Source organism: Sorex fumeus, unplaced genomic scaffold (assembly GCF_029834395.1).
Source record: "Sorex fumeus unplaced genomic scaffold, SorFum_2.1 ptg000073l, whole genome shotgun sequence".
Lineage (NCBI taxonomy): Eukaryota > Metazoa > Chordata > Mammalia > Eulipotyphla > Soricidae > Sorex > Sorex fumeus.
The window spans coordinates 15,128,207-15,155,909 of NW_026606130.1; the positions used below are offsets into that span (position 1 = coordinate 15,128,207).

At 42.7% G+C, this 27,703-nt stretch overlaps 2 protein-coding genes across 3 annotated transcripts; both read left to right on the forward strand.

The window, feature by feature from the left end:
* The first annotated feature begins 222 nt into the window (after positions 1-222).
* ASB12 (ankyrin repeat and SOCS box containing 12) lies at positions 223-2,266 on the forward strand. Its single transcript, XM_056130122.1, is given in 2 exon segments — positions 223-1,053; positions 2,133-2,266. Coding segments are annotated over 2 exon segments (960 nt in total). The 5' UTR covers positions 223-227.
* On the forward strand, positions 973-27,507 carry AMER1 (APC membrane recruitment protein 1). 2 transcript variants are annotated; one of them, XM_056130120.1, is made up of 3 exons: positions 5,037-5,099; positions 22,117-22,248; positions 23,500-27,507. In XM_056130120.1, the coding sequence occupies exon 3, from the start codon at positions 23,598-23,600 to the stop codon at positions 26,949-26,951; it is 3,354 nt and encodes a 1,117-aa protein (XP_055986095.1). In that variant the 5' UTR covers positions 5,037-5,099; positions 22,117-22,248; positions 23,500-23,597; the 3' UTR covers positions 26,952-27,507. The 2 variants fall into 2 exon arrangements, with proteins under 2 accessions (XP_055986096.1, XP_055986095.1); XM_056130121.1 differs by lacking the exons at positions 5,037-5,099; positions 22,117-22,248 and adding an exon at positions 973-1,053.
* The last annotated feature ends 196 nt before the right edge of the window (positions 27,508-27,703 follow it).

Sequence of the window (27,703 nt, forward strand, 5' to 3'; positions counted from 1 at the left end):
ATAAGAGCTATAATGGCAGGCAGCACAACAAACACAGAGGCACCAAGCTGAGAAAAAAACCCAGTCTGTTTTGGCAGCTATCTTTGAGACATGACAACAGATGGGATAGGAATAAGAAACAAGGAACTCATGACTAAAGTCTCTGAAGGGTGGCAGGGCAAATACAGGCTTTTAATGGGGGCCCTCAATATTTTTTTGTTTTTTATTACCAATGGTTCTGACACATAATGAGAATAGTTCTGCTCCAATCAGTCAAGATGAATCTCATGGACATCAACAAGATCTTCTCCCTTCTTCAGCCTGATAATGAGGAGGAGGATACTGACACAGAGGAAAAGCTGGTTCTCAATCAAGCAGTATATGACAATGACTCCTATACCTTGGACCAGCTTTTGCACCAGGAGCATTACAAACTTTTCATCAACAGTAGGAGTGGCTGGGGCATTCCTGGGACACCTTTGCGTTTGGCAGCTTCTTATGGTTACCTGAGCTGTTTGTAGGTCTTGCTGGCACATGGTGCTGATGTTGATAGCTTGGATGTCAAAGCACAGATACCACTTTTTACTGCTGTCACTCATGGTCATCTGGAGTGTGTGTGTGTGCTTTTGGAAGCTGGTGCCTATCCTGGTGGTAGCATCCAAAACAACTGCTCTCCTGTTCTCACAGTTGCCCCTGATGGTGCTTTTGACATTCTTCAAGAATTCCTGGGTCATGGTGCAGAGGTCAATGTCAAAGCTAAACTACAAGCTTTGACATCAAACATAGCTTCATGTTCTGGTCCCCTCTATTTGGCCACAGTCTATGGTCACCTTGACTGTTTCCGACTTCTTTTATTACATGGAGCAGACCCTGACTACAACTGCACTGATCAGAATCTATTGGCTCGTGTCTCACAATCCCGCACACTCCTTGAAATCTGCCTCCACTATAATTGTGAGCCAGAGTACATCCAGTTGTTAATTGATTTTGGTCCTAATATCTACCTTCCATCTCTCTCCCCCGAGCTGACCTTGCAAAACGATAAAGGTACAGTATTGCTGCTGCAGGCCTGAGGTGAGTGTCAAGGTAATCAGTCCTTTAAACACTTAGTTTGAAGAACCCAGGCCCTTAAACACTCCAAACTATTTCTTCTGGGATGAATCAGAGAAAGAATCATTTCCCTTCCTCTCTTGGGGCCCCTGTAGAAAAGCAGTCACATATTCTTTATTAGAGGAGGTATCACTTGTCTAACTGTAGGATAGCAATTGCCCAGTGTTGACCAATCACAATCACAAATCACAAATCATCCTGTTATTCGTCGATTGCCTCGAGCAGGCCCCAGTAACGTCTTTTTCATCCTAGCACTGAGATTATATTCAAGGCTCTTTAGGAGAATGAGACCCACCATTGTTACTGGTATTTGGCATATTGGGTACGCCACGGGGAGTTTGCCAGACTCTGCCGTGTGGGCAGGCTACATTTGGTTGTGAGCCAGAGTACATCCAGTTGTTAATTGATTTTGGTGCTAATATCTACCTTCCATCTCTCTCCCCCCAGCTGACCTTGCAAAACGATAAAGGTCAGTATTGCTGTACCTCATTGCTAGTTTGTCCAAAGTAGGAATGATATAATAAGTTGTCATAATAAGATGTCCCGCGGCCGCGAATGCTGCTGCGCAGTTCCGGGAGCTTGTTTTTATAGTGTTGATCAAAGTGGGCATTATCACCTTCTGTGTGGGAAGCTGGATCAATGTGTGGGGGTGGTAGGAGCCACAGATGCCAATGGGATGCACTTTCAGATTGTTTGCTTAAGGAAGGTCTGTTTTCAGGTTATATGGTAGTCGTGGTATTGGTCGTGGTGGTAGTGGTGGTAGTGGTGTGTGCATGTGTGTGTGATGGGGGTATATATCAAATACAACTTTGAACATATGCACTGGCCCAATTTCTGGTTCTGCCTTTGCCAGTAACTTTAGTGGTCTTGAGAATGCCCTTTCTAGGTCTTAGTATGTTCCCACTGGTACCATGCATCTAGGGAGATGGGGACATTTCTTAGACTAGAGAGAATAATTAGCTTGCAACATCAAAGGAAGAGTTGTTTGGATGGGAGGATTATAGATAGAAATGATTCTTATGTTCTGTTCCTCTTTGCTATAGCCTTTCCAAGGTCACTACTATCACAGGCCCGTTTAATTATTCACAGAGCTTTCCTCCAGGCAAACCAGCCATATAACATTGACCAGCTGGATATTCCTCCCGTATTGATTAACTATCTCAAATACCAACTATAATCTCACAATCTTCACAGAAACCTGCAATGCTTCCTAAAACCACCTGGGGACCTAGGTAGCTGGAGAGCACTACAATTCCACCTGCTTACCTAGAACAGAAACTCTCCTGCATTATCCTCCAAAATAAAAGTCTAACAAAAGTAAGTCCTGGTGGCTTTCATCTCTATTGGGTGGGGGCATATGTGAAGGGGTGAGGTTTTGGGGAAGAGGTCTGGTTGGATGAAATGGATGCTGTTAGTTTGTCAGCTTAACAGGCATTGGCATTCTAGCCACTGGGGGGAGAAAAGAGAAAACCCTTTGTCATGTCAAATAATACTTTCATTGTCCTGAATCTGTTTCTTTTGAGCCCAGCTCAGTGTTTAATGTATGTCAGTTCCAAAGCTGACCTGTATGGAAAAATATTTGACAGGTGGGGGGAGGATGTGGGGGACTAACTTCTGTGACGTGATCAGTGCAAAACTATTCCTTAATGTTTATTATAAATTAGCTATTATTCAATAGGATTATTTCAATTTCACCACTTTGCTAGTTTGTACTTTTTACCCTGTTCCCAAGACTCAGACTGTCAGGATCCTTTGTCTCCCTGGGTTCTAGATTTCAAATTTTCCTTCTCAAAATTATCATATCTGGCCCATTCGAGATAATCAAGGTGAAATGTGAACTGGTACCAGGCAAGCATCATGAAAACCTAAGAAGGAGGTGTTAGGAGAAAAGAAATGAATGACTTCAAAAAGGTCCACGAAATGTTAATCGGGACTTGGCAAAACAGGAAAGCAATGTTCCTGGAAAATACTTCAGTCCAGTCATTCAAATGGGGAAATTGAAGTTAAGAAGCACAGTGAACCAGTGGTAGCTTCCTCTATGCTGCCATTTGTTTAGATTTGGGAATAGAATAAATTGTTGAGAGTGTTCACATTTCTGGGTTTTGTTGAAAATGTATAGAAGTTTATGGCCCATCACAAAATATTATAGAGAGAATTGATTCCAACTGTCAGTGAAAGAAGAGACCAAAATGCTTGACGAGTCTTTATGGAGATGGACTGAAGGACTGGCAGGCATGAAAACCAGCTGTCAAAAAAAAAAAAAAAGAAAAGCAGCTGTCCAGGTTCATACAGTATGAGGCAGTATAAGTGTGAGGCAGATCTGGAGTCAGATGCCAGCTCCAGCAGTCATGTCAGTTCTTGTAGTCCACACTTGCACATGTACTATCCTTCCACTATGAGAGTTGAGTCACAAAACAGTCACAAACCCTTAGCACTGCAGAGAAGAGTCTTCCCAGCAATTAAAAAAATGGGAGGCTGGGGCCGGAGTGATAGTATAGAGGGTAGGGTGTTTGCCTTGCAAGCCGTCAACGTAATTCAATTCCTTATGGTCCCCAAGAATCGCCAGAATTCCTGAGTGTAGAATAACCCTTGAGTGTTGCCAGGTGTGACCCCCAAAAGTCAAAAGAAATGGCAGGAGTAGCTTATCATTCCCCTCTTCTCAATATTAAGACTCCTCTTTCCCCTAGCTGCCTGCTATTTTTAGATATTGGGTTCTTGGAATGAGCCTTCTAGATAGTCGTAAGCTAGGGGTAAAACTAGATTCTGTATCTCAATCTCGGCTCACGTCTCCCATTGCTGCCATTTATTTAACTGACAACAAGCTGGACTTCAAAGCTCAGGAAGCACTCTCTGACACAGTTCAGGCACAGCAATAGGGATGGTTGGTTCAGACTTTTTCGCTCTTTTCTCAGATGGCCTGGGCCCAGAGATTTGTTTTGTACCAGACTTCCAGGGGTCAGGAAACTTAACAAAGTCTGGTTTGTCATTAAAATAAATAAATAAGTGGTTGCGGTGGAACTCCACTTATCCGTACAGATCCCTTCAAGTTCCACGAATGGTTGGAGGTATCGACCCCATGAGGTTCGAACAGGTATCTTCCCACAACAAGGACAAAAGTTGAAAACAGTGGGTTCTGAATTTCAAATTAGCTCTGGTCTCTGGCAGGCTGGGTGACCTTTGAGACGCGCTCTAGGCAGCGGCAGACCCTTCTGCAAATGGGGAAAGTTGATTTTGCAATTCCTAAAACCATATTATGTAGGAAAGGTAGATAAGCCGTACGGAGGGACACTGCTACAGAGGGACACTGCTTGTCTTCTGGAAGGCGAGTGCCTCCTTTTCAAGGCCAGGAGGCGCGTAGAACGGAGAGAAATTTTTATGCATCTGGGTCAGCCCACTTGGGCGCTGGGGGGAGGGAGAGATGCATTCTGAAGTCTTCCAGGCCTGCCTCTCCACTTCCGCTTCTCGCTCGGAAACAAGTCGCCTGAAGGTGGCCGGGTCTCCGTAGCACTGTCGCACACCAGCAAGAAAATGAAAGCACATGTAAAGCCGAAACCGAGATCTAGGGCCCTGGCGCGCCCCTTTTGGGAGAAAGCCTTGAACCCGTGGTGTCACCAGGGGGCGGCCTGGCAGCCTCGAGAACCATTGGAGAATCGCAGAGACTGCAGGAAGCGAGGGGTTCAGTACCGCCCCCTTCCCCCGGACAACGCCACGCCCTCATTTAAAGGAAAACGCACCAAGAAAGGGGAGTGGACTAGGTATGTCTTCTCGCGGTGGTGATTGGACCACAGGCCTGCCGATCAGTTCGCAGACGCCCCACCCTATGGTTGTGGAATTGTATGTGTGAGCGGGGGGGCGGGGGGGCGTGTTATGGGGGGGGGACCTGCCCAGAGCCTGGAGAAGGGGGGTCCAGTGCAGGAGGCGACCGCGGCTGTTGTGTTGGCTGTGTCCTTAACCCTGGCAGCCAAGGTTTCAGCCCGGCTAGAGCAAAGCCGGGAACCGGACCCGGCCGGGTAAGCGTTGTGTGCGGCCAGGAGGCTCCGCCTGCGGGTCGTCCTGTTGCAGTTCGAGCGCCCTGCTCCTGCAGTCTAGAGAGTAAGGGCTGGGCTGTTTGTCGTCTGGGCCTCACTCCGGTTCGCCTTACAATCCGTTTCGCGAAGCAGCCGCTAGGTCCCCGGATGCAGCTGGACGCGGGCGGCCTAAGCTAGAGCGGGAAGAAGAGGTGGGTAGGTTGGTGGGCCGTCGTGGGCCATACCTCTAGATTCTCCTCTCTGGGGAGTCACGGATGGGCCCGGACTTGCCGCCTCGTGGTCCTGGGAGGGGAACCGTCAGCTAGCACCCACAGTGGTGCTTTTGTAAACCTGGGAAACCACTGCGTTTTTGTAACACATTTGCTGAAACTACTGTTAGGGCGAGTACCTCTCACCCTGAAGGCCCTGCCTCCGCCCTACCCTTCCTTCTCCAGTGCATCACTTGCTTCCCCCTCTTCTCTGGGCTCTGGGCACTGCATAGGAATCCAGTGATCTAACCTGGGCCTGTTTAATTTTGATGTGGATTTGGATATACGCTGACTCCTAACCGGAGGTTTTCTGTAGACCTGTAGCTCAAGCTAGTCTTTGGATTAGAACTGCAAGACTGCCTGTATCTCCACTCCTCTGGCCTTGTCTTACTTCCTCTTCTACAGAGGGCATGAAGGTATTTTTTTCTTTACAGACTCCTGTTTAAAAATAGTATTAAGTAAGGTGTTATGTGTATGTATGTGTATGTGTGTGTGTGTGGGGGGGTTCTGTGTCAGAGGCCAAGGGATCAATTATTGTAGCATGGTACATATTGTCTGGGTTGTGATACACAAAGCCAAAACCTTCAACTTTTCAGGTTTTTTTTTTAATAATATCAACACACTAAACTGCTGCTGTTGTCTTCTGTAGACACTTCTGACACTGATGATCATCAGGCTTTATCTGTGCTCCAACAGTATACTGTGAGGGGTTGTGTCTTCCAAAGACCATTCAACCCAGATAACCTGACAGCAGCTGGACTGGACCACAAAACTGACTTCCATTTGGCCAGGATTATGCTTGTGTGGATTGTGGGATCAAGGTGAGCTTTGCATCTCCCCCCTCAAATACTTTCCTCTGCAGTACTGCCAGCATACTGCAGCTTTTTAGGAATAGGCATGGTGGAGGGCACTATGTTGTACTCCCAACTAGAGGAGTACAGCAAAGCTCCCCCCCACCCCAGTGCAGTTCTTCTTTTGCTCATACCCACCCTACACCATTATGGTCCAGTTGTTGCTCACTCTAGGCCTTTATGAAGAACTGGAGAGGGAGTAGCTGAGGGACTTGACTGGCTCCCTTGTTTGTTGCTAGGTAGTTCCATCTCAGGCCCTCTATCCTGCTTCAAACCTTATGTCACCTGAGCATATATGTCCTATATAATTCCCTTCCACACCTAAATCTGTTTACTGTTCAAATCCTCTCTCCTCAGCTCTGGACTCATTGCTTTTGTGTATTTTTAAAACCCGACCTCTTCTTTCTCAGAACTCTTCCAGGCTTTTTGGATCCCTGATCATTTTCAGGCTTAAGTTACAGTAGTACACAAATTATAATTAAGTTTTTCTGTCTCAAATCTGTGATAACAAAGATGGCTAAGAACTCCTAAGAGAGCTAAAGAGAACCTGGAAGTAAGCTACAACACCATCAAAACCTAGAAATGCATAGCAATTAATGAAAGCTTTTCAAGTCTTTTTATTTTATTTCACAAACACACACACACGCACACACACATATATGTATGAGTGTATTATTCCTGGCTCTGTGCTCAAAAATCACTCCTGACAGTGCTTGGTGGACATACGTAGTACTGGAGATCGACTAATGCTCATACTTTTATTTTATTGTATTTTGTTTTCAGAAAGCTAAGATTTTTTAATTATAGTTTGAGTAACATGGTTAAAGTAGTTTAATATATCAATAGTTCTCTTATACAAAGTAATTGTATCACCTCAAATTGCCTCACATTTTATTTTAAATTATTGATGTTTAGGTTATATTTTTAATAGTTTGATTCAGATAGGTATAATGCCAGTCTTTTTAGAATGTTAAGAACTTGCAGCTTCTTCTGAGGCATAGGAAAGTGATTAGGAACAGCTGCGATGGCTTAAAGTGCTGAGGCACATAATTTGTACCTGGCAGTCTTGGGTTCAATCCCTGAGCATCAACAGGAGTGACCCCAGTCATTGTTGGGTGTGGCTCCTCCAAACAAGTGATTATGGAAATAATACCCATGACTCAGATATTTCTTGACAATGCCTAATGAGGGTAGAGAAGAGACATGGGTTGCGAATAACGAAAAAAATCATGACGTCTTCATTCAACAACAAAGCAAGCTTTGTATCTATATTGCCAAGACCCCCAAACTAAGTTATATACCTTTAATTTCTCCTTCACAAGGCAAGAGACAAACTCCTCTAGAGAGATAAGAGATGTCTATACATTCAGGGGAATGAGGGGATCATTCTGAGAAGTTTCCAAAGAGTATAAGGCTAGGCAAAAAGTACCAATCAAAAAGCAAAATCAGGAATGGGGGATGACATATAGTCAGACAGGGTGAGGTAACTAAAATTTTTCTGGCTGAGATTGTGTGGTTCTAAAGTTCAGGAAAGGTGGTGTCCAGTGGGTGGGGGTCCCCGAGATGCAATCTATAGAGTGGGATATCTGATAATGGGGAAAGAGGCTATCTATCAAAGAATAAGGAATTGAGGGCATTAAACATTTTTGTGTGTACCATTAAAAAACAGGATTTTAAAAATGGTTTTAGAAAGGGATCTAAAAATTATCTGTAGGTTCAAGACCGGACTGGAGCAATAGCTCAGCAGGTAGGGCGTTTGTCTTGCATGCAGCCAACATGGCCAAACTGAGTTCAATTCCTCCACCCCTCTTGGAGAGCTCAGCAAGCTACCGAGAGTATTTTGCCCGCACAGCAAAGCCTGGCAAGCTACCCGTGACATTCAATATGCCAAACACAGTAACAAGTGTCACAATGGAGATGTTACTGGGCCCGCTCTAGCAAATTGATGAACAGTGGCAGGACAGTGACAGTGACAGTGACAGTAAGGTTCAAGACCATGTTTGAACCTGTAAGTAGAACTGGAGGCAGCCAAGTAGATTAAGGGAAGTTGTAGGGGTGAGTATGGAAAACAGGAAACCTGGATCACATACTGATTTTGTGGGTTTAAGTGTCTCCTAAGCCTATGCTAAACCCATTCATCACAGTGTGATGGGTTTTTATGGAGCACTGGTTTTGATTGTACTTACAGATGACTATCCTGAGATTTGGAGAGAAACAAGGACTTCTAATCTCACTTTATGCATTCATTAAGAGTAAAGAGTAACTGTCTTAGCTTGGGGATTCCATCGAGGTAACACTGTCCCTATTTCATTTCTTTTCCTTCTTGATCTTGGTCCTCAGGCAGTCAGAAGCTGAAAATTTCAGTAGCTGGAAATGTTGGTACTCCAATGTTTCTCTCCTAGTATAATAGAGGTGCTAAAAATTCCTCAAATTTTTTTTACATTTCCCTAACCTGGATGTGTGTGGAATATTCCTGCTCTGTTTTATGGCGGGGAATAGAGAATGAGAGAAATACCAGGAAACCCTGGAGGTTACTGACTTGCTTGTAGATCCAAAGAGGTTCTAAATGGAGATTCAATAGGTATTTCTTGATTCTTTTACTTGACTTTTACTTTTATAGACAACTTGAGGCTAGAAAAGGAAGATCCATGCTATGCTATGCTATCATTTTCCCTGGCCTCAAATCCTCTCCAGGTGAATAAACTAGATTGTAAACGTTAAGATTCCAGAAGAAGCATTTCATAACTTTACTGTGCCTCTCATTCCTTGTCTCATCATTAGGAAGTTATTTCTTTCTTGGGTATATTAACCTCTTGTGCTTTATAAACTCATTGTTTGCATGTGTGTGTGTTTGTGTGAGAGAGAGAGTTGGCCACGTTTCTCTTCTTATTAACAATGCATTGGAAATTTCATGGAAATGTAACCCTCCCATTTCAAATTCTGTCTTCTGATTAAAATAATTACAGTCTTTCATTTCCTCTCCTTGGTTTTATTTTTCCAGCTGAGTGAGGGTATTGTCAGTTCCTTCATCTTCCTTTTAGGGTTATGGGATAATATAATCTGTGGAGAAAATACTGAGAAGTTTTATGAAATTAGAGTTGGTTATAATTGTGCTTCAGAAAATGGACTTTTTGAACTTTTTTAAAATTTAATTTTTATAAAGTTTTTCACAAAAATTCATTACATTCAATATTCGAGCACCAATCCTACCACATTGCACTGTCCCACCACCATATTTCGAATATTTCCACTCCACATCCCAAGCCGTGCCTCCCAAAGCAGTAACGGAACAATTAATTTTGTATTGCTTTTTATGAATAATCTGGTAAAAATGGTCCAATAAAGTTTCCTTAGAGGTAAGTGTGTAAAGATTATTGTATTTCATCCTGGAGTCAGTAAGCCTGTATGTGCTGCTCTTAGTACATCAGTGGTGTAGAGTATGAGAGGTCACGGCCACAATAGCAGCTGCGTGCTCCAGGAATTCTAAAATTTAGAATGATTCTACAGCAGATTCCTCATGGGGGAGGCTCGTTCGAGACTGTGGAGGGCAGCCATGAGTACGGTGGCATTGGAGTTCTGGAGGTTTTTGGCTACTAGGGCTCTGCTGGGGTGGGGAGGGGGATTCACCCACCCTTCTCTGAGTTGCTCCGGTGAAGTCAGCTTCTGGCCAATTCTTTTTTTTGAGGGGTGGTGGTCACACCTGGTGATGCACAGGGGTTACTCCTGGCTCATGTACTCAGGAGTCACTCCTGGTGGTGCTCAGGGGACCATATGGGGTGCTGGGGATCAAACCTGGGTTGGCCGCGCGCAAGGCAAACACCCTACCCACTGTGCTATTGCTTCAGCCCTCAGTCCCTTCTTTACACTTAAAAATTTATTTTTTTAATTAATTTTTATTAGTGAAACACCATGAGGTACAGTTGTAGATTTACAAATTTTTGTGCTTGGGTTTCGATTATACAATGATCAAATACCCATCCCTCCACCAGTGCCCATTTCCCACCACCATGGATCCCAGTATCCCTCCCATCCCGATCCCCCCCCCATCCCACCCTGCCTCTGTGGCAGGGCATTCCCTTTTGTTCTCTCTCTCCTTTTGGGTGTTGTGGTCTGCAAAAGAGGCATTGAGTGGCAATCATGTTCAGTCCATAGTTTACTTTCAACATGCATCTCCCATCCTGGGAGGATCCTCCAAACAACCTTTATTTGGTGCTTCCTTCTCTATCTGAGCTGCCCTTTCCCCTAGAATGCCCGGCTGGCCTCTAAGCCATGGAATAATCCTCCTGGTACTGATCTCGGCTATTCTTGAAAAATCTATTTTTTTACCAACTTATTATTTAAAATATAATAGAACTTCAGGAATTCCTCTTAAGACCTTACTCCCATTGAAGTTGTAATTTTTTTATTGTTCTTTTGGGTCACACCCAACAGTGTTCAGGGAACATTCCTGGTGGGGCTCAGGAGAACTTATAGGGTGCTGGGGACCGAAGCCTGCTGTTAACCTGCTGTACTATCTGGCCCGAAGTTGTAAATTATTTTTGTTGTTTTTTGTTTTTGCTTTTTGTGACTCACCCAGTGGTACTCAGGGCTTCCTCCTGGCTCTGAGCTTACAGATCACTCCTGGCAGACACGAGAGACCATCTGGGGTGCCGGAGATCAAACCTGGGTTGGCCATGAACCAGGCAAGAGCCCTCTCTGCCGTATTATCAGTTTGGCCCCATATAATATTTTTTCTCATTTGTGAGGTCAGTGAATGAATGCAGTATGGTTCAATATTAGGACAAACTTAGTGCAATAAGCAGCATCAGGTCGAAGAGAGAAAAAAACTCCAACCTCACATTCATGTCAACGTCTACAGAAAAGGTATTTGGTAAAATCTGACCCAGTTACACCATAGGGGCCGTACAGCAGGGAAGGCACTTGCTTTAGCAGGGGTGAGCCCTGAGTGCAGAGCCAGGAGTAAGCCCTGAGCACCACCAGGTGTGGCCTCAAAAACAAAACAAACAACAAAAAAATAGAGCTAAAATTACATAGCTCCGAGGAGAAAACACAGGAGCAAGTTTTTATTTCTTCACAAGATAATTTGGCATTGGTCATTCTCTGTTTTTTTTTAATGTAGGAGTACTGCTATTTATTCAGCTACTGATTAGCTGATTGATTTGGGCATGAATCCACCTTACTTTTTTTCCCATAGTTTATTTATTTTTCTTCTTATATTTATTTATTGAATCACTGTGGGAAAAGTTACTAAGCTTTCAGGTTTAAGTCTCAGTCATACAATGACCAAACACCTCTCCCTTCACCAGTAATCATTTTTCACCACCAAGAGCCCCAATATACCCCCCTCCCACCCCTCCCAATAATGCCTGTGAGGCAGATGATTTCCACTTAACTTTTCTTTACATTGATTACATTCATTATTTTGACAAAAGATGCAGCATTATTCTTTAGAATTTACCCCCCAACAATAAGAATTGCTGAAAAGGCATTGTGAAATACTTTATTTTCTATAGCTGGTTATGAGAATCATATAATGATTTTGGATTTCTGCAAAGAGCCAGATAATTACGAGATTGGTTTCTGTATGTCTGGTGTTATGGCTGTACCTGAGAGCCGCTTGTGGGGGACAACTCGTGACTTCGGTAGGGCGTGAAGGACGAGTCTGTACTGCCCCCCTTCCCATGAGACTGCAGTTGCTCCATCACCACTGGCTCATACCTGGACTTTCAATAAGCTCTGAGGTGGCAGCCACCTTGCTGCCTGTGGGGAGAAAGGCGGAAGGCAGCAACACCCTTTCCCTCCCGGGGATGCATGGTGCTGTAGTTTAACGCATGATCCATTCGCTTTTCTGTCACAAGCTTCTGGGCTCTGGATTAAGTCCTTTTGCCTCTGGAGCCATGGCTGTGCCAGAGAACCCCTTGTGGGGGGCAACTCATGACCTCGGTAGGGTGTGAAAGATGAGCCGTTACCGCCCCCCTTCCCATGAGACTGCAGTTTCCCCATCACCACTGGCTCATACCTGACTTTCCTATACGCTCTGAGGCGGCGGCCACCTTGCTGTTGGGGGGGGGAGGGAGGTGGGAAGAAAGGCGGAAGGGAGCAACCCACTTTCCCTCCCGGGGAGGCATGGTGCCGGAGTTTAACGCATGATTCATTCACTTTTCTGCTGCAAGCTGCCAGGCTCTGGATTAAGTCCTTTTGCCTTTGGAGCCATGGCGTGCCGGAGACCTGCTTGTGGGGGGCAGCTCGTGACCTCGGTGGGGCTTGAAGGACGAGCTGGTACCATCCCCCTTCCCATGAGACTGCAGTTGCCCCGTCACCGCTTGCTCATACCTGGATTTCCAGTAAGCTCTGCATGGCGCCATAGTTTAACACATGGTCCATTTACTTTTCTGCTGCAAGCTGCCGAGCTCTGGATTAAGTCCTTTTGCCTCTGGAGCCATGGCTGTGCCAGAGAGCCGCTTGTGGGGGGCAACTCATGACCTCAGTAGGGCATGAAGGACGAGCCGGTACTGCCCCCCTTCCCATGAGACTGCAGTTGCCCTGTCACCACTGGCCCATACCTGGCTTTCCAATAAGCTCTGAGGTGATGGCCACCTTGTATGCGGTCCAGATGCATTTCTGCCAAAAGCCGCTGGGTTTCGAGATTTGTTTCTGAGTCTCTGGGTTCACGGACGTTAAGCAGATTGATCAGGCACCAGAGAGGCCATTTGTAGGCGGCAACTTGGGGTCTCGCTGGGATGGGGAGGAAAGGGCCGGTTCCACCCCCATCTGGTGAGGCCCCGTGTGTCTCATCATTGCAGGCCCAAACCTGACTGTCTAGTGGCCTCTGGAGGATGGCGGTCACCGGGCCGCCAAGGGGAACAGGCCAAGGCACGAAACCTATTCCCACCTGCAGTGGCCCAGCACCAGTAACCTACTGCAGGTACAGGACGCATTTCTGCCAAAAGCCTTTGCGTTCTGAGATTCGTTTCTGAGTCTCGGGGATCATGGCCATTAAGCAGTTTGATTAGGAAACAGAGAGGCCATGTCTCCAATTATATAGCCGAGCTGGTGGTGGTTTGTGGGTATGTTTCCCACATACCTAAATTTTGGCCATTTACTTTACTGGTAAACTTTCCCCCAAGTTTTTGGGGTCTGACCAAAGGCACAGCAGCAATTTGGGGGTATCTGAAAGTCTGGCGGTGCCAACAGGCTGCTGATGCACTCGCCTCACAGATACAGATTGACCTGCTGGTGGCACCATACCCCCGACTTTTTGAACTTTTGATCTCCATTTTTTGTTGCATAATATTTATCACTTTTATCTACTACAGGTTTTTTTCCTCTACTGGCTTCCAAGCTGATCACCTCCTCAAAGTCAAGACTCCTCAAAAATCCCTTATCATCTGCTTAACCTCCATGAGTGCTGCAGCTCTTTTGAGGGGAAAAAGGGGGAAGGTTTGGATGGGTCTGGTTCTGGCCCATCTTCTCTCTGAGTGTGCAGAAAATATTCATAGGAAAAACTAATACATTAAGAATGTAAAATATTGGGTAAGGCTGTGAGCAAGGGTTCACTTTAAGGATACAGAGATAAGGAGAGTTGTGAGGAGTGAGGCTAAGAGTTGTGTACATTGATCTACCTAATCATCTAGATACCTAGGCCTGCCATCAAGGCCCCATACCCCCCCAAATCACATCCCCCATCATACCTCAGAAATGGTTAGAAACTGGGATCATGACCAACCCTGACTTCTTACACATCCTTTGGCAAGCAAATGTACAACACCCTGGTACTGTTTCCTATTTTTCATAGGTAAACAGAGGCACATAACAGGGAATGGATTTAATTAATATTCCACAGGGTCACAATATTCTTAGTCCTTAACTCAAGGCTTCATCCTATGATATCATTTTCCAGATGCCTTCCAAGCTCAATTCACTTGCCTTCATTTACCTGGCATTTCACCAAGATGTGAGTATAGATATTGACATATAGGAAATCCAGGGTTCTCCATTGCTCACTTGGTCCAACTACTCTTCTCTAGGCTTTCCTCAGCTCTTGTTGCTTCCATTTCCCTGGGGATAGCTCCTCTCTTGTTCATTTGAGCTTGGAGAAGAGTATTTTGGCATTTGTTTTTCTGCACCTGTTGGATTAGAACTGAGATAGTGGAGCCCTTACTATGCATATGCTTATTTGGGAACCTGAGGTAAGTTGCAAGTAGATGGCTCTCAGAACCCCCAGGAAAACTGGACAGGGAACTCTGTCAGACTGCAGAGAAAACTGGAGAAGTCCCAGTATATTTGGATTTGGGGGTAAAGACCAGGAAAGAAACCTAGAAAATCTATAAGGGGTGTGAAAGGAAAGCAAGGCTTGAAGGCTTGAAGGTCAGGAAAAGGTGTTTGGCACTGATTTGTAGGCAGTGCAGAATAATTTATAAATAGAGGTATGGTGCACTGAAATCAGAGTTGTAAAATTAATTTGGAGAGGATGCACAAGTTGGATGAGAAGGAGAAGAGGAGTCAGAGGGGGCAGAATTTCAGCATTGTTGCAGGGAAGTGGATCGGTTCAACTAAGAGACTTGGACCATTTTAAGAGTTGGTAACTGAGGAGTTGAAGTAGAAGAATTAGCTGTATTATGCTCAATCAGAAGGGCTCTTTATTGAAAATCTACTCAGACCCTAGTGAGCAATTTTATTTGGGGAATTGTGGGTGGGTCACACCTAATAGTAGTGGTATTCAGGGGACCATATATAATGCTGGGGATTATATATGGGACCAGCCATGTGCAAGGCAAGTCTACTATCTTTCCAGACCAGGAACTCTAGAGAGCAGTTTGCCTTTTAAATTTATCATCTCTAATCCTTAATTTAGGTGAGTAGCATTTTCTTTATTTCACAGATTTAAGTCTCAGGATGTGGATGCCAATGTTTTAGTTTCACATTTACATATTCTAGCTGAAGTGTTTTGACTAGAGGATAAAGGATAGTCTATCTGAGAGAGAGATGAATAGATTCACTGGGGCCTCCAGACAAATATAACTCAGGAATCTATTGGTGAAGTAATAAAAGTAAATATGACAGGACCTATTTTAGAGTCTACTACATATTTTGAATTGGAGATGCCCTTTCTGGAAGTCTCCCTGACAGCTGGCTGCAAATTAAGTAGAGGTGGTTGAAGATACAGCTTGAGTTGGCCTCTGCTATTAGCCTCTAGAGCTCTACAAAGGAGGTACCCAGATGATAATCCTTTCTTAAAGCCCTGACTGAAAAAATGTTTTGGAGATTGTTTATGCCTAAAGACAAATTGTTTTGATTGTAGGTCTTGGCTGAGGAATTCAAATTCAGAATTATCGCAGAGGTCATTTTAATTGAATACCTCAAATTCTGCATTTTTGTTCCCATAATCAGTGTTTGAACTTTTTTTCCTTTTTGCCTTTTTTCTACTTCTCAAACTTGTTTTCGAACATGTTACACAGTTTGGGAGTGGTGGTCCTGGTGGTGATTATGGGATTGCTGATGAATGGAAGTTGAACTCAGCAGGTGTTCTAGAATGTACTTGGTGGACCAAAACAGATACCTCCATACTGGAAATCCTATCTAGAAAGCTCAGGTGGGCTGTGTCGGGAGTGGGAGAACCAGGAGCTCTTACAGGTGTGATAGGAACATAACCCTCAGTCCTCAGTCACAGTCTCTCATGTCTGAAGTCATTCAATATTTACAGACCTAACAAGGTTTTGTTGTTGTTGTTTTTAATTGAATCACTGTGGGATACACAGTTACAAAGCTGTTCACAATCAAGTTTTAGTCATACAATATTCCAACACCCATCCATCCACACGTGTACGTTTCCTACCACCAATGTCCCCAGTTTTTCTCTTGCCAATCTCACCAATCCCCCGCCAGCCTGCCTGTATGGCAGGTACTTTTCTTTCTATCTCTCTTTCTCATTCTATCTGTCTCTCCCCTTTTGGGCATTATGATTTGCAATATAGATAACTGAGAAGTGATCATGTTTGTTCCTTTACCAACTATTCAGCATGCAGTTCTTACCCAGAATGATAATTTCCAACTATCATTGTCATAGTGATTCCTTCTATATCACAGATGCCTTCTTGCCCATTACTTGAGGCAGACTTCCAATAGTGGACCAATCCTCCTGGCCTGTGTTTCTACTCTCCTTGGATATTAGTCTCATATTATGTTTGTTTATATCCCACAAATGAGTGCAGTCATTCTATGCCTGTCAGTCTCCATCTGACTTATTTCACTCAGCACAATACTCTTAATGTTCATTTATAAGTGAATTTCATGACTTCATTTTTTCTAACAGCTGCATAGGGTTCCATTGTGTAGGTGTACTATAGTTTCTGAGATATAAATTCATACCACAGAGACACACACCAAAAGGAACAAGAACAACCAGTGTTGGTGCCAATGTGGGGAGAAAGAGACTGTCATTTATTGTTGGTGGGAATACTAACTAGTCCAAACTTTTTGGAAAACAATATGGGCATTCCTCAAAAAACTAGAAATTGAGCTTCCATATGACCCTACTATAACAATTCTGGGGATATAACCCAGGAGCACAAACACACACAGCACAAATGCCATCTGCTCTTCTGTGTTCATTGCAGCGCTATTCACAGTAACCAGAATCTGGAAACAATATGAGTGCCTGAGAACAGACAACTGGTTATGGCATTAATTTTGAACTCAAGATGCCTGGGAGTTGCCTTGTCTCTTTAGCATTCCATTGTGTGATTTTATAGGCAAGTCTTTTCTCAAACTTAGGTAGTTTCGTTCTTTCTGACAAAGAATAATGCCTACCATTTCTTGGGACCAGAGAAATAGTACAGTGGGTAGTGCATTTGCCTTGAATGTAGCTAATAATAATCCCTTGTTGAATATATGATATACAGATAATTACTTTTGTAATCCCCAGGCTGCCTTTTTGCAGGTGTAGCAATTTCTTTTGCTCTGTGAAAGTTTTAAAACACCATGTAGAAAAGAACAAGGCAAGAGTTTGGTCTTGCTTTTGTTTCTATTAGGAAGTTTGTTTATTTATTTATTACTTGTAGTTGTCCAGTTTTCCCAGCACCACTAGGTGAAGAGACTTTCTTTGCTCCACTTCACATTTTTTGCTCCATTATCAAACATTAAGTGATCGTTTAATTGAGAGTCTGTGTCAGAATATTCAACTCTATTCCATTGGTCTGTGGGTTTGTTTCTATTCCAATACCATGCTTTGTAGTACAGTTCAAAATTGGGGAAGTTCATGCCATCCAACTTCTTTTTTCCAAGGATTGCTTTAGTTATTTGTGGGGGTTATTGTTCCATATGAATTTCAGGAATGTTTTGTCTATTTTTTTTTGAAAAATGTCATGGGTATCCTCATTGAATGGGTATAATGCTTAGGGAAATGCTGCCATTTTGACAATGTTAGTACTCCCAATCCAGGAGTAGGGGCTCTGTCTTCATTTCCTAGGGTCCCCCCCCTTTTTTTTAACTGAAGTAGTGTTTTTTAGTTTTCTTTATATAGGTCTTTTACTTCATTAGTTAAGCTGATTCCAAAGTACTTGATTTTATGCGGCACTATTTTGGATGGGATTTTTTTTTTAGTATCTCTTTCTTCTTTTTCATTACTTGTATATAGGAAAGCCATGGATTTTGGGGTATTGATTTTCGTAACCTGTCACTTTACTATAAAAATGTATTATTTCTAGGAGCTCTTTTGTAGAGTATTTAGGATTTTCTATATATAGTATCATGTCATCTGCTAATAGTGATAGCTTGACCCCTTCCTTTCATATCTGGATTCCTTTGATATCTTTTTCTTGCTTAACTGCTATATCATGTACTTCTAGCACTATCTTAAATACAAGTAGCAAGAATGGGCAACCTTGTCTTGTCCCTAATCTTAGAGGGAAGGCTTTTTAGTTTTTCCCCATTGAGAATAATGGTTGCTGTGGGATTGTTGTAGATGGTTTTGACTATACTAAGGAAAGTTCCTTCAACTCCCATTCTGTTGAGAGTTTTTATCGTGAATAGGTGCTGGATCTTGTCAAATGCTTTCTCTGTATCTATTGATATGATTATATGGTTTTATCTTTTCTTTTATTTGCATGTTGTATTATGTTGATTGACTTGAGCGATAAACCATCCTCGTATCCCTGGATGAATTCTATTTTGTCGTGGTGTATGATTTTTTTGGTGAATCATTCATTGGATTGTGTTTGCTCGTATTTGGTTGAGAATCTTTGCATCTGTGTTGATCTGGAATGTCGGCCTGTTATTCTTTTTCTTTGTGGTCTCTCTGTCTGCTTTTGCTCTACCCATATTTTGATGGGCTTTTTGGTTGTTGATCTTTGTATTTCATATATCCTGGATATCAACACTTTATCTGATGTGTTGAGGGCAAATATTTTATCCCATTCAGGTAACTTTCTTTAAGTTTTAGGCAATATTTAATTTGCCATACAGAAACTCTTTAATTTTATGTAGTCTCATTCCTTTTCTTTTAATTCTTTCACCTTTGCCAGTGGCATTGTATCACTGAAAATATCATTGAATTCCAAAGCTTGGGGAATTATGCCTATATTTTTCTCAGTGTGTTTTAAAATTTCTGGTATGATCTCAAAGTTTTTGTCCACTTTGAATTATTTTTTGGGTAAGGTGCAAGATACAGATCCAGCTTTAATTTTTTCACATTGTGATCCATTTTTGCTAGGACCAATTGTTGAAGAGGCTTTCTTTACTCCATTTCATGCTATCACACTCTTTTGTCAAAAATTAACTGACCAGATATGTGGGGTGTGTCCTTGGATATTCTATTCTGACCCTTGAACAGAGAATGTAAAGGTTGCCCTTTTTCTTCACAGTATTCATCAATAAATTTATGGAAATTCTTGCCACAGTAGTCAGGCAAGAAAAAGAAATCAAAGGAATCAAGATTGGAAAAGAGAAAGTTAAATTTATTATTTGCAAATGCCATGAAAATATATAGAAAACCCTATATAATGCATAATATAAATTCCATATGACAGTTTATAATATAAACCTGATATATATTATATATGATCCCTATAAACCATTTGAACCCTATATGATACTTTATATGTAGGAAACCCTAGATATTACACCAAAAAAACCTCTTAGAAACAAAGTGGTGCAGCAGTGTCACAGAATTAAAATGCAAACATCTGTGGCATTTTTTTATGCAAATAAAGAATTGAAGGAGAAAGAAGACAACTCCCTTTAACATGTTGCCCCATGAGCTGGAGAGTTAGTGCAGTGGGCAGCATGCTTGCCTTGCATGTGGCTGACCCAGGTTTGATCCCTGGATCCCCCTATATGGTTCCCTGAGAACTGCCCGGAGTGTTGTTACCTTTTTGCAGAACCAGGAGTAAACCTTGAGCACTGCCAGATGTGTCTCAAAAATAGTAAATAAAAGTGTTCCAAACAGCAGATACCTTTAAACCGGTAAAAGAATGTAAAAGACATGTGAAAATTATAAGCCATTATTGAGAGAAATAGTAGAGGACAACATTAAATGGAAAATCACTTCTTAGTCATGGTTTGAAAGAAATAACTGTGGCAAAATGACCAACCTTCCCAAATCATTATGAAGACTTATTGCAATTGCCATTAAAATGTATGTGATGTTCTTCAAGAAGTTGAAACAAATCTATTTATAATTGCATGAAACCCTAAAACTCCCTGAATAGCCAAAGCTATTTTAAGAAAATGAAAAATAAAACAACAAAAGGGAGCTTCCTGACTAGAAAGCTATAGTAATCAAATCTGCTTGGTACTGGAATTGAGGTTGATTCTCAGACTAATGTAACAGAATTGTGAGTCCTGAGATAAAATCTCAGATTTAAGGACAGTTATTCCATGGCAAAGGAGCTAAGAACATGATATGTCTCAAAGGAAATATTATTAGCAAATGGTATCGGAGAAACAAGTTAAAATGATGAAACTAAAACTGTATCTAACACTATTCACAAAAGTTTATAATAATAGATTAAAGACCTCAAGACTATACCAGAGTCTTTAAAATGCATTAAAATATGAGCAGAAATTTACAGGAAATAAACCTCAGAAGTGTCTTCAATAATTTGACTCCAGAGGTAAAATCAACAAAACCAAAAATAAACAAACGGGACTGCATCAAATTAATTTTGGGAGATGGCATACCCAGTGGGTCTCAGGACTTATTTCTGGCTCAGTTCTCATGTATTGCTCTTGGAAGTGCTCAGGGAAGCATATACCCTGGAGGGGCACCTTACTACCTGTACTATCTTTCTAGCCCCCAAAATGAAAAAGCTTTGCATGGAAAGAGAAATACAGGCTAAAATTAAAAGTCATCTTATTGAATGAGTGAACATATTGGCACCCAAGACATCAAACAATGGTCTCATATCTAAAATACATAATGCACTCATAAACTTCAAGAACAACAACAACAAAAATACAGTAGCTGCATCAAAACATGTGTAGAGATGAACATACCTTTCACAATAAAGACATACAGATGGTCTGTAGGCATATGATAAATTGCTCATAACCATTTGTTATTAGATAAATATAAGTCAGAACCATAATGAGATATCATCACACACTAGGGAGAATGGCATATACAAAAATAGAAACAACTAGTGTTGGTAGAGATGTGGTTTGGTAAGGAGACCTCATTCTCTGTTAATGGGAATGTTGTCAGATTCAGTCGCTATATGAAAACCAATGTGAAGATTTCCAAAAATAAATTCATATTCACAATTTTCTTGGCACAAAGCAAAAAGCAAAAAGAATTATTCTAGAAGATATATGTACACCTATGTTCATTATAGTGCTTATTATGATAGCCAGAATATGAAGACAACACAAATGTCTAATGACAGGTGAATGGATTGAGAAGTTGTAATATATATGTATATATATATGTATATATATAATGGATTATTTTGCCGTTATACAACATTATAAAGTCTTGCTGCAAGACCACTGTAATATCAATGAAACTGGAAGGTATTTTATTAAACAAAGTCAGAGGGAAGATGCATACTGGATGTTTCAGACCTTTTTTTATTATGGGATTAAGGGAAGAATCCAGAGTGGTATCAGGGTGATTTGTTAGGTTAATGGTGACTCTTGGTCAGTCTTAGTTGTTGAATGCAGGATGTGAGACTGCATTCCTAGAGAGTTTTAATATATAATTGTATGGAATCTGGGAGGGGTGTGTCTGCCTGAGCAACCCTCTGGGCTGAACGGCTTGGGCTGATATTTGACAGTTTTCCATTGTCCTGGTTCCCTATCTATCCTACTTGTATTTGCTGGGGAAGGAAAGAGCTGGAGGTGTGGATATTTCTTGGGCTCTTTTGAGTCACTGAGCTTAATGTCTGTAAACTTGCCAAATATTAGGGAGAAATTTATTTTATGAATTACAGAGAGGAATTTAAGAAACAACTTCATTACTATAAACCTAGCTCACCCTTGCTAGCTCACCCTCATCATGACAGCATTGTCAGAAGTTGCAGGCCTGAGGTAAAAGCCTCTCTGAAAAGTGATTTACAAAGTGAAAAACATCAGTTTGAAAAGTGAGGGTATACAGTCAATTATACCCCAAAGCAGAAGACTCTGGTTATATTGTATGTATGATTTGTGTGTTTGAGAGAAGGAATGTTGGTGACATTTTCAGTTGTAGGGCTAATGTTGCAGGGCTGAACTAAAACAATATTAGATAAAATATGCCATACAGTGCATTGCTTTGTAAATCACAGTGCTTTAATAAAATAAAATTTATAAAAATTATATGTCACACAGGGAAAAAACTAAACCAAGCAAACAGCAATAGCAGTATCAGCAGAGAGGTTTGCAGATGAGATTGTTATTTTTTCTTTTTTATTTTCTATATAACAGCCATTATTTTGCTCCAAGTTTAAAATTCAACACTGCAAAGTATTCCTGATGGAATCCTGGATAACGCTGATGTTTCAAGCGAAGAAAGACACAAAGTACAGAATTAATGTTTACAAAGATCTGAAACCTCAGGTAGGTTCCTCTAATGAGGCCAGAAGTAAGATTATTGTAGCTTCTAGATTCTCTCTGCCCACAGTGCTGTTCTGTAGGTTCTCAGTGAAAGTGAATGTGGATTTTGACTACAGTGGCAACCAGTTGTAGGACTGGTGTGTTGGCCAACTCTTTCTAGAACAACCATACTACAGACTGCTCTTATTTTCTGGCTCCCTTTCTTTCTGGCTCCCTTTCCTTCCTGGCTCAAGATTTCATCTACTGTTGGATATTATACAGAGGACACATAGTGGTGAGGAGTTTTCCAGGTAGGGGGGTCCCTGATCCAGCTGTCCACCAGTTGAAGTCACTGGAATGAATATATCAGACTTCATAGGAATAGCTAGTCCTTTTTATTCTGTCTTTGTGATATTTGAAAACTTGGTGGATTAGAGCCTAGTTTAGAAGGTACTTTAATACCTGTTTTATTTATGTAAATAGCTGCTGAAAGCCTAATTGCCAGGCCTCAAACATAAATCATATACCTTCAGAAAGTCCCTTTTAAGTTAGGTAACTAGAAGAGGACCACAATGATGAGATAAATGGAGAGGAAATAGTTTGCCTTAGAGATCTGAAGTGAGACTTAGAGTTCTAGTTGCTGAGGGCTATAGTACTACTCCTTGTGACTCTTAGATTGTGAATAGTGAACTACAGTGAAAGTCTTGCTAGGAGGCAATCAGATGTTATCTGATCTTGGATTGCAGCACAGGTCTTTGAAATTCTGACCTTCTGAAGTTTCTAGCATCGCCCTACAGGCATTTAGGGAGACTGGAGAGATGGTAAAATGTCTAGTTGAATTTTCTTTCTAACCCCAGGCAAAATGTTAGTGAGAACATTGTAAAATTGTGGCCTGGACCCTGAAATCTAATGAGAACTCAGTAGACTGTTTTACTAGATGTTTTTTAAAATTCTGTGATGTCGGAGCCCACATTATTTCTGCCATCCTTCTCCAAACCCTTTGAGAATCTCTCCAGCAACCAAAAGCACTGAAATACCTGAAAAAAGTGTTGAGGTGCTGTGGTAATGACTGTCTGTTGCTTAATGTAGGGTATTGTGGTCTTGGGTCCCAGAAGAGAATGGCCCATCTAGCTAAGCATATAGTGCATTAAGTATTTTCTTATATCTTCCATTTATTTCTAGTTCTAGTCAAACCTGAAATCATAGACATTTATGAAAACAAACAAGCTTGTATGTTTGCTTACCAGCATTGTCTGTCTTTCTCATATCCTCTAGATCCAATTCTGATGATTTCTGACTGATGATGTTATAACAGTGTCCAGAAGTTCAACATCACATTTTTGACTGAACATACTCCAGTTATCACCATCACCATGGATACCCGGAAAGATGAAACTGCTCAGACTAAAAGACCCACAGCCTCTGGGGAATCCCAGTGCCAAAATGAAGATAAAGGGGCCAAAAACAAAGTAGTTGAGATGATTGAAGGGACCATGAAAGAAGTGTCAGAGTCACCTTCATCTGGCCCAGGTAGGCTAAAGAAAACTGCAATGAAACTCTTTGGCGGAAAGAAGGGTATCTGTACCCTTCCTAATTTCTTTGGAGGGAGCCGAAGCAAAGGTTCTGGAAAAAGCCACACTAAGAAGGGCCTTAGCCAAAGCAAAACTCATGTTCGCTTGACTGAAGTAGACGAAGTCCCTGAAGACATTGTCAGCGAGGGAACAAGCTTATCCATCCCTTTGCTTCAGCCACCTTGCCAGCTTCCTAGTTCCTGGAGTACCCACGAGACTTTAGAGGTAGGCTCCAGAAGCAAGATACCTGTGACTAGAGCTACAGAAAAGGCTGCGGCCAATAAAGTTTCCTCTGTATCTAAGCCAAAAAAAGGCCTAAAAGGGTTTTTTAGTAGTATCCGTCGTCACCGGAAGAGTAAGGTCTCTGGGGCTGGACAAATTGAGCCAGGTTCCAACGAGTCATTAGTTAGAGTGAGGCCTCATGAGCATGTGAGTTCAGCCCTTCTGAGCCATGCTGAGGAGTCCTCCCAAGTTCTCAAAAAGGAAAATGCCAAACTCCAACCATTTCCTGAGCCAGAAGTTTCTTCAGCACCACAGCCTTCTCTAGCAGCCTCTGAGAAGAGAGTCTATAAAGATACAGAAAAACCCATGGAGGCCTGTGTCTTAGCACTCCTGCAGCCTAAACCTGCCCTTAAATCTAGTGGCCTAGAGGAACCACATAGCCCAGAAGCAGGGGAGAAGGTGATGGCAGGAGAGGTAAATCCATCCAGCAGTCCAGCAGGAGACCAGCTGAGCCTTATATTTGGTGATGTCACATCTCTGAAAAGCTTTGACTCACTGACAGGTTGTGGTGACATCATAGCAGAGCAGGACATGGACAGTATGACAGACAGCATGGCTTCTGGAGGCCAGAGGGCCAACCGGGATGGGACCAAGCGAAGTTCCTGCCTGGTGACATACCAAGGTGGTGGGGAGGAGATGGCCTTGCCAGATGATGATGATGAGGAGGAAGAGGAATTAGAATTAGAGATTGAGGAAGAAGTCAAGGAAGAGGATGATGACTTAGAATATGTGTGGGCAAGTACTCAGATGTATTCAAGGTCCAATTTGAACCTGGACTATCATTCCACTACATTCCCAAGGCATCCTGGTTACATGGTCCATGACCCAGTTCAGTTTTATCCTGACCTAGTCCCTGGGGATCTTTTGACACCTCAGAGTGACCAGCAAGATTCTGCACCCAATAGTGATGAGGGTTATTATGACTCTACCACACCTGGATTTGAAGATGATTCTGGTGAGGCTTTAGGACTTGTCCACAGAGATTGCCTGCCCCGAGACAGCTATAGTGGAGATGCCCTTTATGAGTTCTATGAGCCAGATAATAGTCTTGAGAATTCTCCATCTGGGGATGACTGTATTTATGACCTCCATGGTCATAGTTCTGAAATATTTGACCCCTTCTTCACTTTTGAGCCCTTTTCTTCATCACGGCCACCTGGTGCAATGGAGACAGAAGAAGAAAGGCTATTAACCATTCAGAAACAGTTGTTATATTGGGAGCTTCAGCGGGAGAAGCTTGAGGCCCAAGAGGTGTGGGAAGCACATGCTGGAGAGGTTCTCACCAACGAAGCCTATACCCAAGAAACTCATGCCAGGGGGCCCCATTCCCGAGAATTGCATACTCTTGAAGCTTACGTCAGAAAGTCCCAAGTCCAGGAGGCCTATGACAGGAAGGGCTCTGCTAGAAATGGACATATTCAGGATGCTCAGGTACAAGAGATCCAAGTCTGGCAAGAGAAGCCCGTTGAGTATCAGGCAAGACATTTTGGTTCATCAGTGATGGGTCTGGTGGTTGCAGCATCCGGAGCCTCGCAGAGTACCCACAGGGGGACCACCTCTGCTTTCCCTGCCACTGGCAGCAGTGAGCCTGACTGGAGGGACTTTCGTCCTCTGGAAAAGCGTTTTGAGGGAAACTGCTCCAAAAAAGATCAAAGTACCTGCCTCATGCAGCTTTTTCAGAGTGATTCTATGTTTGAACCAGACATGCAAGAAGAAAATTTTAGAGGGTCTCCCAGGAGAGCCTACCCTACATATTCACCTGCTGAGGAACCAGACGATGAGGAAGTTGAGAAGGAAGGAAGTGCTACTGTGAGTTTCTCACAGGCCCTTGTGGAGTTTACCAGCAATGGAAATCTCTTCTCCAGCATGTCCTGCAGCTCTGACTCTGACTCATCCTTCACTCAAAACCTCCCTGAGCTGCCTCCCATGGTGACCTTTGACATTGCTGATGTTGAACGGGATGGGGAAGGCAAGTGTGAAGAGAATCCTGAGTTTCACAATGATGAGGACCTTGCAGCATCCTTGGAAGCTTTTGAGCTGGGATACTATCAGAAACATACTTTTAACAATTACAGCAGCAGCCGTTTCTACCAAGGCCTGCCCTGGGGTGTGAGTAGTCTTCCTCGATACTTGGGACTACATGGCATGCATCCTAGACCTCCACCTGCTGCCATGGCCCTCAATAGAAGGAGCCGTTCACTTGAAACTGCAGAGACTCTGAAGCTAGAGTTGTCTAATTCCCACCTGGCCCAGAGTTATATGGAGTCTGATGCACTTCAGGCTCAGCACGAAGATTCAGATGAAGAAGAAGAGGAAGACTGGGGTCGAGATAGTCCTTTATCCCTCTATACTGAACCCCCAGGGGCCTATGACTGGCCTACCTTGGCTCACTGTTCTCTAGCAATGGGGCCAGGATCTGCTTCAATAAGTCCCAACCAGTTGAATAGATCTACCAGCCAGTTTTCATATAGGCAGGGAACCTGTTCTGTGTCTCCTCTGGCCTCATCAGTGTTGCTATCAATACCAGGATCAGAGCTAAGGGCATCTGACGAATCTGGGCTTCAGATAACTCATCCTTCGCATCTACCCGTGCCCATGGGTTGCTATAACCTCCAACCACAGGCCTTTCAGAGTACAAGGGCAAGACCACTAAATGTGCTTCTGCCTGTTGATGGGTCCAGTTGCTCTTCTCATTCTGGAGACTACAGTCATAACCTGCCCCAGACCAAGCCTGTGGGTATTAATCGTGGAATCCCTCAGTTGTCCAGGGTCCATCCTAAGTCTCTGCAGCCTCAGCCCATTCACTACAGGGCTTCCAACTTTGATCTGTCAAAGGAAAGGGCTAACCAAGTTGCCTCTTTCCCCACCACCTAGCTGAGTAATCATCATCTATTTTAGAGTCGGGGCATGGGGCCTGAGCATGGGGAACAGGAGTTGGGCAGAGGGTGGGGGGGTTGCCTTTAACTTGAAAATACTTTTAGCCAAGGAAAGCTTATATGAGTTTTTAACTTTGTTTTCCCATGTTTCTTCTCTGCTATCTATTCTAACACTCACCTCAAGTACATCTGCCTTGGGAAGCTGCTGCTGCTACTCTGACTTTGCTTTTGGGTTTTCTTCTTGTGACTCATGTAGGGTTTCAGATGCTGTAATTTTGTGCCTCTTCCAGTTCCCAACTTGGTGATTATACGTATAGCATGTATCCTTGACAAAGGCTGAATCCTTAGCACCCTTTGCCAACAATACCCCACCCTCTCAATTTAAGGAACCACTGTGCATCAAGGTCTGTACTGACTCCTAATTGGGAGCAGGGGTCTTGTTTGCTATTAGTAATGTGAAATTATGGTACTTATACTCCCCAATCTCACATCTTTCTTCCATTTGGTTTTGGCATACCTGATACAATTACACCAGGTGACTATAATCTATTTATCCCAGTTGTTTGAGATAGCATGTGTCTCAAAACCTCTTGCGATAGATTTTGGTTTCATAACATATGGGAACCTTTTAACCCAGTCTCCTATGGATGGAATTGAAAACAAATGCTAATACCATTAATGGAGCAAAAAAATTATTTAGTTGCGAGCAGAAGATAAAATGGGGTTCTATTATATATATACGGCCATATA

Coding starts and splice junctions, on each gene's coding strand:
- AMER1 (XM_056130121.1), top strand. CDS start 23,598: ATGGATACCCGGAAAGATGAAACTGCTCAGACTAAAAGACCCACAGCC.